Source organism: Lates calcarifer, linkage group LG13 (assembly GCF_001640805.2).
Source record: "Lates calcarifer isolate ASB-BC8 linkage group LG13, TLL_Latcal_v3, whole genome shotgun sequence".
Taxonomy (NCBI): Eukaryota; Metazoa; Chordata; class Actinopteri; family Centropomidae; genus Lates; species Lates calcarifer.
Window position 1 is genome coordinate 2,522,426 of NC_066845.1, and position 14,012 is coordinate 2,536,437.

At 39.9% G+C, this 14,012-nt stretch overlaps 2 protein-coding genes across 3 annotated transcripts; both read right to left on the reverse strand.

Annotated features, from left to right (window-relative positions):
* Positions 1 to 625: 625 nt before the first annotated feature.
* mfsd10 (major facilitator superfamily domain containing 10) lies at positions 626 to 5,924 on the reverse strand. Of its 2 annotated transcripts, none has more exons than XM_018669787.2 (13): positions 5,790 to 5,924; positions 4,619 to 4,808; positions 3,915 to 4,011; positions 3,677 to 3,780; positions 3,258 to 3,416; positions 2,963 to 3,154; positions 2,532 to 2,634; positions 2,301 to 2,412; positions 2,104 to 2,212; positions 1,917 to 2,007; positions 1,643 to 1,690; positions 1,449 to 1,538; positions 626 to 1,298 (listed from the first exon to the last, which is right to left on the reverse strand). In XM_018669787.2, the coding sequence occupies exons 2-13, from the start codon at positions 4,769 to 4,771 to the stop codon at positions 1,195 to 1,197; spliced, it is 1,362 nt and encodes a 453-aa protein (XP_018525303.1). In that variant the 5' UTR covers positions 4,772 to 4,808; positions 5,790 to 5,924; the 3' UTR covers positions 626 to 1,194. The 2 variants fall into 2 exon arrangements, with proteins under 2 accessions (XP_018525303.1, XP_018525380.1); XM_018669864.2 differs by having other exon boundaries at positions 4,619 to 4,803; positions 5,790 to 5,920.
* A 361-nt stretch (positions 5,925 to 6,285) lies between these two features.
* Positions 6,286 to 12,411, reverse strand: LOC108878986 (zinc finger protein 462). Its single transcript, XM_051075145.1, has 10 exons — positions 12,313 to 12,411; positions 12,048 to 12,221; positions 11,648 to 11,937; positions 11,134 to 11,252; positions 10,521 to 10,655; positions 10,160 to 10,403; positions 9,860 to 10,002; positions 9,544 to 9,767; positions 7,708 to 8,695; positions 6,286 to 7,476 (listed from the first exon to the last, which is right to left on the reverse strand). The coding sequence occupies exons 1-10, from the start codon at positions 12,409 to 12,411 to the stop codon at positions 7,334 to 7,336; spliced, it is 2,559 nt and encodes an 852-aa protein (XP_050931102.1). The 3' UTR covers positions 6,286 to 7,333.
* Positions 12,412 to 14,012: the final 1,601 nt, after the last annotated feature.

Here is a 14,012-nt window from a genome sequence, read left to right on the forward strand (position 1 = left end):
TAAAAATGATAAATGCTTTTACTTTCATTTTCATTAATGTTGCGCTGAAATGTCACCATGTTATCTAGATTTGAAAAATAGAAAGCTCAAATAACAGTGAATTAAATCAACAGCCATAGGTGATGACACAAAGTTGACTTAAATAAAAGTGGGAATACCGTGATTTAAACTAGGATGGATTAATCAACCAGACATAATAACTGCGTTGGGCCCCACAGTTATCAACTGGCTACTGGTAATAAGATAAATTGTGAGGCAATCATTACCTAACATGTTAGCCCTGTCTTGTAGAGTGGGTCCTAACACCACCACTCCTGTGTTTTGGTTTATTTCTTAATTAATCAAGCAACAGGTTTTAAAGAATTGCAAATATCTGCATTCAAATTTTTACTCACAGTAAAAAAAATACTATTCACAGTATCAAAAGAAAAAGCGTTCTTTATCTAAAATATGCCCTTTCATTTGGATTAAATAGTATCTTGATGTTGTGGCTGCTGAGATGGAGCTAAGTACGTTTAATCTATAAAAAGTACACCTTGATACATAGCTGGATCATATTTTTATGTAAAATCTTCTGCAGAAAAAAACCCAAAAACAAACAAAAAACACTGGCACTCAAGACACATACTATGGAGTGAATTGTTTGTAATGGAGTAAAAGTATTAAGTAACACTAAATGGAAATGGAATGTGTATGCAAGTGCATGTACCTCAGGTACAAGTGAGTAAATGCACTTAATTACTGTCCCCCATTTTAATGGAGTTTCAGTACTGAGAACATTTTTGTTCAGTCTTTAAGTAAAATATAACTTGATATCTATGTTCCATAAGCATACAAGTTATTTGTAACCCACCCTAACCTGTGCAGTCCATAATATGCACAAGTCTACATGTACACATAAAAGGCATTATGTCCATTTATTTCACACTCATACAATGACTTCTCTCCCATCAATTCCTTTGGTATTGGCATGTGCATCTTATTGCATTATTTTGTTTTATGTCATGATCCTTAACCAGCAGTGCAGAAAATATACTGTACATTTTTTTAAGATTGTCGCATGTGACAAAGTGATAATTTCGTGCTTGTTCTCCCAGCAGATGTAAACATCATAACATTCACTTCAGCAGAAAAAAACATCAGAGCAGTCTCTGCAATCAGTCCTTTTAGAGTTTGTTCAAGTCTTTGTACTGTTTACTCCTCCTTTAGCCTCCTGGCTCTGCTCAAGAGAACGAGGGGCACAATGAAAGAGGTCGATGTGATGAGGAAACAGATCTGAGCTCCAGCGATCCAGTAAACTGTGAAGCAAACACAACAGTTAAAACAAGCACACTGCCAAAGAAATTCAGAGGTATGGAGAACAATTTTAATGGTGCTGTTGTCAATGGTTTTGTGTTTAATTCCAAAAGAGAAGGATAAAGGACAACTTCTTATCAAAGCTTCCTCACCGGAAGATGATACAACTGGTCCCATGGCTCTGGCCAAGGCGCCCAAACTACGCAGGATCCCCATCACTGTGCCCTTCTGATTGGCTGAGCCTGGAAGAATATCCACAGCAGATAATCAGCAACAGTGTCCAGATATATATTATGATCAAAATGGCTTGTGAATTTAAGCAAATGAGAATTAATGAGAGGCTCACCATGGTCAGAAACAAGGGTTGACAAGCATGGAACTACTATTGCAGCAGCTGTAATAAAGGGAGTATTAATTCAACAAAAATAAATGTAGATATTTCATGCTTTGTCTAATTTCTTAACCCGGAAGTCTCTTGAGATACATAATGGCTACCAACATGGCAGCACAGAGTCAAATAAAAACATCCATTTACAACATTCTCATAAAGAATATATTCAACCATATCTTGCTATTTTGTCCTACTGCCAGTATGGTCTATGTACATAAACACAACTCACCAAAAGAGTATAACGCCAAGCCGGTGTAAAGCATTGTTATATTCCATGATAACCCAATGAGAATAAATGCTGGGATTAATGTTATGATTGCCTAAAAACAAGAAACACAGTTCAGTAAAGGAGACATTTGTGCTGCAGTCTCAGTACCATGTCATGAGCTATTTTTGACATGTAAACAGACTCCTACCATACGAACAGCCTTGATATGGTGCCCAGGTTTGATTCTGCGAGCATATCCCCCCTGGATCAAAGCCATGATCACACCAATGAAGAAGAACATCTTCCCCTGCTGCATACTGTTGAGAGAGAAAAAAGCTAAGTTGTGCTCTTCATGTGCATTCATTATCACTGATACAGTGCACAGTTTTGTCTTTGAGTTTGTACCTTGTAAACTGGAAGCGCTGGTGAGTCAGAAAACTCAGCGTGAACTCCAGACCAGAGAACAAGAAGAGGTAGCAGAAATACACCAGGCCCAACACTTGAAGCTTCTGCATTCCTGTAAAGACATCCCCACCCTCTATCAGTGTGCAAAAGTTCATTCCTGCTTCATCATAAATGAGTCAATTGGGTATAAGCCTCTGCCTCACGCAGGAATCCAGAGTGAGGAGTACTCACTTTCTTTTGAGGGTGGATCTTTAGTCCTAGTAACAGCTGAAAAATGGAACAAAGATAACGGGTTCAGGAGGTCTCTGGAGTCCCCGAACCCTGAAGACGAAGCCTAGGATGAAATAAGGAAAAAATGAATATAATAGAATCTCTGGTTAAGTTCTTATCGGACACCCTTCCGTATGCCAGTTCCCAGTTAACCAGTGTTGTTTTTAGTTTTTCATATTTACAATCCAGATGTGAGAGTGGCTTTAATCTTCTCATCTAACATTTTGGAAGAATGAAAAAAAGCACATTTTGCAAAATGCTGAACTATTCCTTTAAGACCATTCATCCATCACTGTGGCCAACGAAACATCCTGCTTTGGGAAAACTGCATAGAAACTACAGCTCACTGAGTAAATCTGTGTGTGATTCAGTTGAATGTTTCCACAGCTAACCTTGACATCCTTTGTGAGCGTCTCTGGCAGCATCAGCCAAATAAAGAGCAAATCAGCGACACTGAAGGCCAAGGCGAGCAGAGCTGGAGTTTGGTAGAAGACGTTTCCTGATGTTCTGGAGCTGACGGCAAAGTAGGCACCCATCAGAGGACCCAGAGTGAAGCCCAAGGAGAAGGCGACGCCAATCATCGCCTGGTAACAATAAAATGAATCAATATAATGTCAAATCAAGGAATGTGAGAGTCAAAGTCACAGTGTCCTGATAACGAAATTCAAAAACAAAATCCGTGCCTACCATTCCTCTGTTACGTGCTTTTGGGCAAGGCAAATCGGCCACTATGGCAGTGCAGAGGCTGACGTTGCCCTTAAAAATGCCCCCAATTACCCGAAACAAAAGGAACATGCTGAAGCTCCGGGAAACTGCCCACACCGCATAGGAGGACATCAGCCCTAACTGGAAGACAAGGCACCCAATTAGACCTGAATGAATCACCGTTGATGGCATGGCTTTCATTTTTCGTACACAAACTGTGGAAAGACAAACTGTGCCAAGCAGATGAGTCCACCATTAACAAGCAATGATGATATTGTTACACTGCTGCTGCTTTTTTACAAGGTTTTCGATACTGAGATTTATATTTTTAAGTCATTAAAAACCTATGTAATGGACAATAAAATACAATACATTAATAATAAGTTTGGCATTGTACTCACTGTGGTAAGAATGAGCAGGGGTCGTCTGCCATGGCAGTCTGACAGAGCACCAGTTATAGGTGATGACAGGAACTGCAGCAGCGAAAACAGTGACCCGATAAGACCTGAGGGGAGCACACAAATTAAACTAATGACCTGGAATGAAACCATATTTTTTGAATCATTTTACTTGACCATAATGTCTTGAGAAGCAGAGCTCTGTATGAGCTGCAGAGAACGTGAAATCAATCAAACATACCTCCAAACAGGACACTGTTGTATTTCTTTTCCATAGGAATCCCAACAGCCTCCCTGAACCAGTCCACAACACTCTGCAGAGACTGATAGACCCCATCCTACCCAGCAAGAAAACACACAAATATAACATCACGCAGGGACAATGTGAGCACCAGGAAAGAAGTCAGTTCAGCTTGAATACTCCCTCCCCAACAACAAAGCCCATTGCTGCTAATCTCATGAGTTGATTATGCAAACTGAAATTTCCAAGATCCCAAATAATTATCAGTTCAACATCTCGATCTACAAGGCTACAACACAGGCTTTATACACTGAGATCACATGATACAAATTAACCCCAGCCATATTAATTTGCTGTATACAGAGAAAACACACAATGTACAGATTGTTTTAACATTGTTATGTAATATATTATAATTTCTATTTTTAAGAGAGAGAAAAAGGAAAATAGTAAATTGGAATGGGTGTTTTTTGTATCATGTTATCTCCTGATTGTAGGTGGTGCCTGTGTTTTGTTCACATGCATGTTTGCTTGATGAAGACATTGCAGGTCAAAATGTTTGCACTGATCAAAAACAAGAGAGCTTGGATATTTCAGCGAGCAGACAACCTCTCATTTTCCTCTAATGCATTTTCTTTTCTTTAAGTCATCAAACTGCTCTAATAGAGAGTAGCAAGAAGAGAAGAAGACCAACGACAACTCACCCCTGTTTGTGCATAATGATCCAAAATGGAAGGCAGCAGAGGTAGAATCAGTGTAAATCCCAGCAGGTCCAGCAGCAGGGTGATAAACACAATGATGATGACCTTTGAGGAGAATGAGCCGCCATCCTTTGCAGATTTGCTTACGTCTGACATTCCTCCAACTGAACACACTGTTTCTTCTGTTCCTGCTCTGAAGTGAAACACATACGTTAGAAGGGTGGCACCAGCTTGAAAATGAATGTGTTACATTACATTTACAGTTCCAATAACCTGGACTTCTTATCTCTAACAACAGGAACAAGTAAAGCCTTACGGGAAGTACCACAACTATGACAAACACTTTCATTTTAAAGGTGTGTTATTTCCTTATCACTTTCTTGATAGTTTCCTGGAAGAAGGAAATATGTCCACTACGTTACTAGCTACTATTCAGAAGATATTAAACTTTTACTAGCAAAACATCTATTCAATTTATTTGAAACTTAAACTATCTAACAGTACATAAAATGCATTAAATACATTACATTACGGTGGACAGTTCTGTAATAATATTCAAATAGTACACTGTACATGATATGGAAACATAAAGTACTTAAAGTACATTCAGCTGATAACACTTTTGTACTTTTGCTCAAATCAGATCTTGAATGCAAGATTCATGCCTGTAACTAGTATTTTATAGTACGAGTATTTTATTTAGTGGTATTGCTGCTTTGATTCATTCACAACATGACTCATGTAAACGAATAAATGTTTACAAAAGTATATGTATTCCAGTAATGTTGAAAGTCACACACTTTCCATTTACTACATCTTCTTACAGCGAGTCATAAAGAAAGAAGAGATGTTGCGCAAGGAAGGAAGGAGGAAACTATTCCTGTAAATACTCAGAGCAAACTTTATCCCAGCACTGACATGTTAACATTTTTTAACTAGTGTTACTTCTAAAACTGTCAAGTTCTCCTCTGATTAAAAAAACATTTTTAAAAAATCACACACACAAACCACATACACGCATACACATACGTGCACGCACGCGCATTTCCTACAAGTAGTTGCTTCCGCAGAGTATCGATCCCGTGAGCCTGACCAGTACCTATCAGCATCACCTTTTCTCTTTTCGGACATTGTTTACCAAGCGGTCAGAAACACTGTAACCGGTTTTACTTACACCCTCTCTGCACACTCGTAAATCTGGACAACCGATCGCAGCGACTCGAGCAGTTCTACCTCCTCTCTCTCATCACTCCATTATTATTAGTCCACACCAGGAAGCGGTGTCCTCTTACATTTGGATGACAAGATGTGTCGTAACCAACGCACACAGACCAAAATGCTGCCTTCATGTGATCCTCGTAAGCTCGTATTTTCGCGTTTTAGACGCGTTGAGGATTTGTTAACCCCAGTTCTCCCTAGAGTTTTTGTCTCTCCTTTTTGTTAAACCTTAGTTAACTGCCAATAAATGCAAAATAAAATATGTATTAATCTTAGTGTTCCAATAAAGCTTAGTAAAGGTTCAACAAATAGCGTAATAAGGTAATTTGTTAGCCTCAAACAACGTGTTTGCTAATATAAACAATTAAAAGAATCTGATGAGGCTTTTATCAACATTCTTAAGCAGTCTATGAACTGTTAATAAGTGGTAATAAATGTCTTAAAATCTAACAATCAGTGTGTTCATAATTCTTTTATTAACACATTATTAAGACATTAACATGACAGTATGTGCATGAGAATTGATGTACAAACAAAACTGGACATACCAGAGGTATAAGAAGAGCAGCACCACTTTCTGATAAGGCACCATTTATAAAATGTTTATAAATTTTACTTTAGGATCCAATGTTAACTGATCAGCAAGGCTGGATTACCAACTGAGCAAAGCAGGTAACTGCCTAGGAAAGTGATGAAGATATAAATAACTGGAAATCTTGAGAAAACAACTAAACACAACCAGAAAATGGAGGGAAAAAAGTTTGGATCACGGCCATCTTGGGCTTCCAAATATAACAATAACAGTTTCATCCACTCTGTTATAAAAACAGTTGTTTCTTTACAAATGCCCACTATTCACAATACACTGGACTACATCTCACCAGCAGCAACACTTTCAGTTTATTTAAGACAAAAGTAAATGTTATTATAGGACATAAAGGTTGAAATGTAAACATAAGTTTATTACTAACGTGAAACATCATCTGCTCAGAAGCAAGGTACACGTGAAGTCCAAATACCCAACAGCACCTGAAGGCAGCAAAAGCATTGTAACAATAGTTAACAGTGTAAAGACAGTAGTACCCTCTGAAAAAGGTCTCCCTTCACATAAACTGCAGGAATGAAAAAATAAAATAAAAAAGAGAGGATATATGCATGATAGTAATTCATGCATATCCATTAGTGTTTTGGAACAAAACTCATGTAAATAAGATCTTAATGACAATGTGTCACACACTGTACAGTCACCAGCTTGGAAGTTGTATTTATTGAATCACACAAATCCTACTCACAACAACTGTACTATAAAAACATTTCATTTGAAAAAGTTTAAAATCTAAAAAAATATGAAAAATTAAAAATGAATTTGTTAACAAGTTGTTTACAAATACACAGTACAGTATAAGACTGGAGGACGGTTCATGAAAATATAATCCAGCTTCCTAAACAAAGATTAACAGTGGAAGCCATTTCTGACGTCCTCAACGTAAAGAAAAAACGTTATATTCCATGTCGCATAATGTGACGCTTCAGTTCAGAGCTGTTCATGAGGTTTCGTCCACAAAACTCACAGGTATAAAGTTTCTGATCTGCGACTGATGGGCACAGGACTTCAGAAGCAGCACTGGTTGCTGTGAATGCACCTGAAAAACAAGAGAAATGAACTTAAGCTGATGTCACAGACCATTTCCCAATATGTTGTTGTTTGCACATTTTAAAGCACCTTTACAAAGAAAACAATGGGTGCAGGTGTTTAAATACATGTCATACACCGCCGGTTTGTCTTGCCCCCAACTGTGCATCTGAACTCTCATTCAGTTCCTTCGATTAAAAATCATTCATTTAGATTCACTTTGATCAATTTAGATTCTTACTTTTGTGTGCATGTGGACTGTCAGTTTCCTTTATCCTGTCTAACTCATCCTCGCTGCCTTCAGTGACCACTTTGTCTTCTTCCTCCTGCTTCTGCTCAGGATGATGGTCCTCTTCTTCCTCCTGCTTCTGCTCAGTATGATGGTCCTCTTCTTCCTCCTGCTTCTGCTCAGGATGATGGTCCTCTTCTTCCTCCTTGCAACATCCAAGAGTTTGTGTTTCTTTCTTCAGATATTCATTCTCGAGCACTGGCATTTCTCCGTAAGGGTCTGTTACCTCATCACTGTTTTTCTGACTGTGCACTTGTTCCTCTTTGCAGTTTGTAAATGAGATGCCTAAGCTCTCCTTGTGGCTTATGTGATGTTGCGCGCAGTTGGGCAAATGCCCTTCAATTTTAAAACCCTCCTGACCCCTGATGTTATTTTTCTTTTCCTCTGAATTAACTTTAAATTCAGTCTCAGTGTTCTGCTCTATCTTAGCCGTTCTATCCTGATGTGCCTTCTTGTGTATGTTCAACATTCTCTGCTTAAATGCCTCAATATTTAACTTGTGGGGCCCTGTTTTTTCACTTTCGCTTTTACCACATTTTGTTGAGCTCCCCTCTGCTTCCTCTTCTTTTTTGTTCTCATTTGTCTGCCTCTCTCTCTCTGGGCCACTGCAGTCCTCAAACTGGATGCCTGCATTGTTTCCTTCCCCAGTATTTTGCTCTACTTTATCTCCTATCCTCTGTCCTCTTGCTGTGTCTGGTGAGAACACAATTTCTGTTTGTTTCCTGCCTGTGATGTTATTTTCTGCCTGGCTCTCAGATTGTGTCTCACATAGGACCTCATTACCATCTTTAACAAACTCCTCTGTTTCTACATTCTCACTCTCATTGTTGTGGTGCTCCACGTTTTTCAGCGGTTCCTGCTGCACTTCAGGTATCCTACCATCCCTTGCTTCAAGCTGATCAAGGCTGACCTGACCCACAAGCTCGTGATTCCTCACAACCTGCACATGAGAAAAACAGAGACCCAAAAGAAATCACATTAAAAACGTACAAAGAACTCATAATGCAAATGTCCACAACAGGAAACTTTTTCAGGAGCCCTGAAACATATCAGGGACTCAGGAATCTGTGTTTCAAACAGTGCAACCAGGGTCTAAATGTTCGTCAGCAATAATACCCAAGGTAGTGCTCTCTGATGGCCTAGGAACTATCGGTGCTGAATTTGCAGTGTTGACCATAGTTCACTGAGACAAACCTTGCAACTGCAACAACTTGTGTGTAGCTTTCTTAACACTGAACAATTGCTGGGTGGCACAAGTGTTAATATTAGTGTGAGGGATTGATGCTTCTTGTCAAGTTGATTGAAATCAAAAACAAAATTCTGTCGTCAGCAACCCTAGCAGTCTAAAAAGAGTGAATTAAAGCAAGATTGCAGTCCAGTTCCAATGTCTTCCCTACGCACTGCACACTGAACTTTAACAGACTTAAAGTGACACTGACACAAGCGTCTGAGTGGATGAAGGTGTGATGGCTCTGAGTGGAACAGCACTTGAGAGCTCAGACTGTATGTAGTGTAATGAAGCAGTTTCTTCTTTATACAAGTAACAGTTAAGTATAACTGGTTCAACAGGACTGATAGCACAAGTTAACCAGAGAGCCCTCAAGCACTTTACCAAATTCACAATGAAATAGTCCTTAGCTTTTGCAGACTTAGTGGGAAGTGTGCAGGATTTGGCCCACAGGCAGCTATTTGCTCATCACAGTCCTAAAATTCCAGTACATTCAAAATGAATAATATCATTTCTTCTGGAATTCCAGAGATGCGAAGAAGGCTTTCACAAATCCTCACCTGATGCTTATCACTCAGGTGCGCCTCCAAGTCACTCAGCAGAGTGCAGTCAAAGTAGCACAGCCGACACTTGTACGGTTTGATGTCATCATGCTTCGTCATGTGCGAACTGAGGTTTTCAGCGCTGCCGCTTGAGAAAGTGCATTTGTGACAGCGGAAGATGACGCCTTGAAGGTAGCGCGACAGCTTAGAGCGACGCACCTCTATTGGCACAACACGTTCCTCTGAAAACAAAAGAAACAACAAAAAAAACTGATGTAACACATTGGGATTTCAGTGGGTGGGAACACTGAATCCTGTCCAGCATCTAACCCACCACGATGCAAGATGATGTGATCGATCATGTTGTTCTTGTTCTTGGTCTGGTAGAGGCAGAAAGGGCAGCGGAGGTCCCTCTGATAAGTAGGCTCTGACTGGAAGGTAGAATGACCAGTCTGTACGTGCATGTCCAGTGTTTTCCTAATAAAAGGTGGGTCAAACAAATGACAAGGATGCATGTCACTTACAATGTGTGGAGAATGTTTGGAGGTAACATTTTTGTTGACGTCGTCACAGAAATCACATTTCCCTAATAACCTCAACTGTTTGAAACATAAAGAGAAATACTCTAGCTTACCTTAAACCAGTGAAAAAGTCGCAGTCCTTACACCTGTGGATCTTCTTCCCGTGGCGGTTTATGTAGTGTCTTCGCATACTGGACAGGTGTCCAGTGCTGAAGTTGCAAAACTCACAGTTAAGCAGACTGTTTTCAGGTAAGTCAGTATCTTGCAAGTTCGCTTTAGATGAGACACCAGTCTGTGCCATCAAGTTGTAGTGGTTCAACTGTCGCTGCACATCTGGAGGCTCCAAGTACAGTGAACCTGTCCAAATATAACAAACCACCACTGTCAGTACATCAACTAATGCAAAAATTGTGTATTTTATAGAAACGTTGACAGATACATTATGATTGATAAAACAAAAGAGGGACGACTTGCTTTTAGCAATTTCAGGTTCTTCATCAGATTCAGGTAAATAATTATTTTCATTTGACAAAATAGGAGGCTCCTTGTTGGCTCTCAGAGCATTTTCCTCATCTTCATCGTCAGGCTCCACAGGATCCATAATGACATCTGGGTATCCAGCAGTGACACACAAATGGCATGAAAGACAGAAAAAAAAAAAACATTGAATGAAATATCTCAAATTGACTGCTGTGTAATCTGTGCAGTAGATTTTTAGTAAACTAGCTATACTACAGTATATGGTAAAGACAGTACTCAGTTGTTAATTTAACAACATAGCAAAATATTCAAGTTTGGGTAGTTACAGGCAAAGTACAATGTGACTATGACAGCCCATATTAAACAATACTCGACTAGATGCTGATAAACCATCCTGATCAGAACCAGGCAGAAGAAACGGTGCCAGACAGACGCTGCCACTTCCATTTATATTTCTACCATGCAACAACATGTAAACTACGAATAACAAAATAACTTAACAAATACTTTAAGAAATTCTCAGGTGAAAGCAAAGAGTGACAAATCATACTACCATGATACCATTGCCAATTGTCGTGTAATTGTGCGTTACACAATGGTTGCTCACCTTGATGTTTTCTCATAAAATGACTCCTCCACAGGCCCAAGACGGTTGTCCGATAGGAACAGAAACTACATAAGAAAGGCCTTAACGTCCCAGATTTGTAGATGACATATTTGTTAATACTGCAGAGATAACAAAAAAATACATTTAGTCAGATACAATCACAGTTAGCTCATCATTAACTAAATGAATGCTGATGATTCTAGACAAAGGAAAATTTGTGAAATGTATTTTTCATTTATTATGTGAACATTGTAGTTGAACAAAGTACAAACAACTCTGTATTAATGATACTGTGATAGTATTAATTAGCTCTGTAAAGCTATTTGAATGTGTGTAAAGGATGATAAAACCATTGCAGGAGCTCTCATATATCTAAGTCTTCATGTGTGTGTTGATTTTTCATATGAACAAATCTGTGGCTTTTGTTTGGAAGAGGTCGTACTATAAAAGAATAGTAATTAGTCATGATGAACCTAATGTTTTGCTAACTAACTGACCCAAAGCTTATTCTTACTTGTGCTTCACTGCTAAGGTTTGTAGATTGTCCAGTTTCTTGATGGCTGCCAGGGCTGCATGGCTGCGCTCATGTGAGCGCAAACCTTTCAAAGACATGAATGCGCGCCCACACTGTTTGCAAGTGTGTTTGTCTCCTCTTGATTTCAGCTCTGGCTGCTCTAGATCAGTGAATTTCGAAGGTGACGACAGAGGACTTGTTGGCAAAGTGAAGGTCTCCACTGGTGTCACATTCCATTGAGTCAGCTCCTCCACGGTTTCGAACACAGGCAGTTCATCTTGCCTACACATCTGAAAGTTAAACACAGCAACGGTCATCAACTTTCAAACTTACAAGTGTCGTTCAAGCATGTAGCAAAAGAGCAAAAATGTAAATGATTACATGGGCAGTCTCAACTTACTTCAGTGGATGTAGCCTCTGGTGTTGTTGTAATAACCAATGATTCTTTTGTCTCTGCAGCCTTCACGTTCATTGCTCTATGGTGATCCAGGTGGTGATGCAGCTTTTTAATTCCATTTAACTGTTTCCTGCAGTGGGCACATTTGTAAAGTCCCTGTGCTCTTCTTCTTAGATCCTTGTGATAACACAATGAAGTCCAATTTGCAATCTGAGCTATGAAAGGTACTATAGTGGGCAATGAGCAGTTGAGAGGAGTCAAACATTACGTCTGGACACTTCTTACATTTGACATGTGGACTATCCTCAAATGCAGGTTTGGGCAGGTTGCTGAACTTGCGTTTTCGTTTGTTGTACTTCTCCAGCATCTTGTATGTACTGAATGCATCCAATTTATGAGTGTTTTTGTAGTGACAATACAGGTACTTTCGACACACTCCTGTATAGTTACATAAGCAGCACATGTACAGTAATTCAGTGTTCGGCTCTGACTCTTGAAATGTCTCAGGAGAGCCCGGCTGTTGACTGTGGTCAGATTCTGTGATGTCACGCTGATGTTTGGCTTTTTAAAGAGGCAGCCTCCGATACTGAGCCCTGAGAGCTGTGATCAGGCTCTTTTTCAGTTTCAGTTTCAGCTGAATGTTCAGAAGCTGATGGCTCAGCCTGACTGTGGTCCCTCTCACAGTGGATTTTCAGTTTTACCAATGATGCATGAATTTGTGGACATTTCTGACACATGTACCCTCTTTGATTAGAAGCTTTGCCCATCTTACACCTGACCAAGTTGGTAACAAGTATTTCATCCGTTTTAAGTTCATCTGCCCTGGCTACGACATCTGGATGCATCATTTGGCAGTGAGTGAGAGTTCCATGGTAGGTAGCATTCACGTACGGACAGCTTGGACACTTGTACACTAATATCTTGTTTTCTTCTGTCACTATGCTGGACTTACATTCCTCTGTGTTTCCTGGTTGCTGAGTTAATGGGGAGACAGTTGATGATAGCTCTGACTTCTCTGGGACCAACTTGTATACTGGTACATAGTATTTTAAGAAGGCCTCCTTTCCATGTTTGTTAGTATAATGGTGTCCAAGACGCTTTTTCCAGAAATAAGAACTGGGACACAGAACACACTTATATACACAGTCCTTTACTTTTGAGACAGATGCACTGCTGTGGTGAAAACGCAGGTGCCGACTGAGAGCAATTTTTGTGCTGCAACTATAACTGCAATGCTGGCATTTAATCACTGCATAAATTTTCTTACATGAAAGCGAAGCCTTCGATACAGATCCTAGGAGTGCTGTGGGTATTAGACTGGTGTATTTTACTTTCAGTGGATGGTTGAGCAGCTGGTTTGAGTGTGTTTGGCACAGTCTCGATTATGGTCGTTCTCACAGTGCTTGTTCAGACTCTCCTGTGTTGCACAGATTTGAGGGCAGGTTTTACACATAAACCCACGAACTTTCAAACTGCCACCAGGGTCTTTTTTTTGCAAACAGTCATCCCAGCTGTATAAATGTGTTTCGAGGTGGAGACTGTCTGCCCTGGATATGGAGGCAGGATGCCTCATCTGGCAGTGAGTGAGAACTCCATGATAGTTAGTATTAACGTAGGTACAGTATGGACATTTAAAGACATGCACACGTGCTTGGATTTGTACTTGTTCTTGCTGTCCATCCAGATTTTCAGTAACAGCTTCTTGGTGTTTCTTTCCACAGTGAGTGCTCAGACTGTGCTGGGTATGACTGCGGTCAGATTCTGTGATGTTCACCGCTGATGTTTGGCTTTTTAAAGAGGCAGCCTCCGATACTGAGCCCTGAGAGCTGTGATCAGGCTCTTTTTCAGTTTCAGTTTCAGCTGGAATGTTCAGAAGCTGATGGCTCAGCCTGACTGTGGTCCCTCTCACAGTGGATTTTCAGTTTTACCAATGATGCATGAATTTGTGGACATTTCTGACACATGTAC

Bases quoted from the DNA above. Each gene is read 5' to 3' on its own strand.
- mfsd10 (XM_018669787.2), bottom strand. From the start codon at position 4,771: ATGTCAGACGTAAGCAAATCTGCAAAGGATGGCGGCTCATTCTCCTCA. The intron at 3,155-3,257 runs GTAGGCACGGAT...TATTGTTACCAG, and splicing joins AAGCACGTAACAGAGGAATG to GCGATGATTGGCGTCGCCTT. The intron at 1,691-1,916 runs GTGAGTTGTGTT...CCTTTATTACAG, and splicing joins CTTGGCGTTATACTCTTTTG to CTGCTGCAATAGTAGTTCCA.
- LOC108878986 (XM_051075145.1), bottom strand. From the start codon at position 12,411: ATGCTGGAGAAGTACAACAAACGAAAACGCAAGTTCAGCAACCTGCCC. The intron at 11,253-11,647 runs GTAAGAATAAGC...TTATCTCTGCAG, and splicing joins ACCTTAGCAGTGAAGCACAA to TATTAACAAATATGTCATCT. The intron at 10,404-10,520 runs GCAAGTCGTCCC...ATATTTGGACAG, and splicing joins AGAACCTGAAATTGCTAAAA to GTTCACTGTACTTGGAGCCT.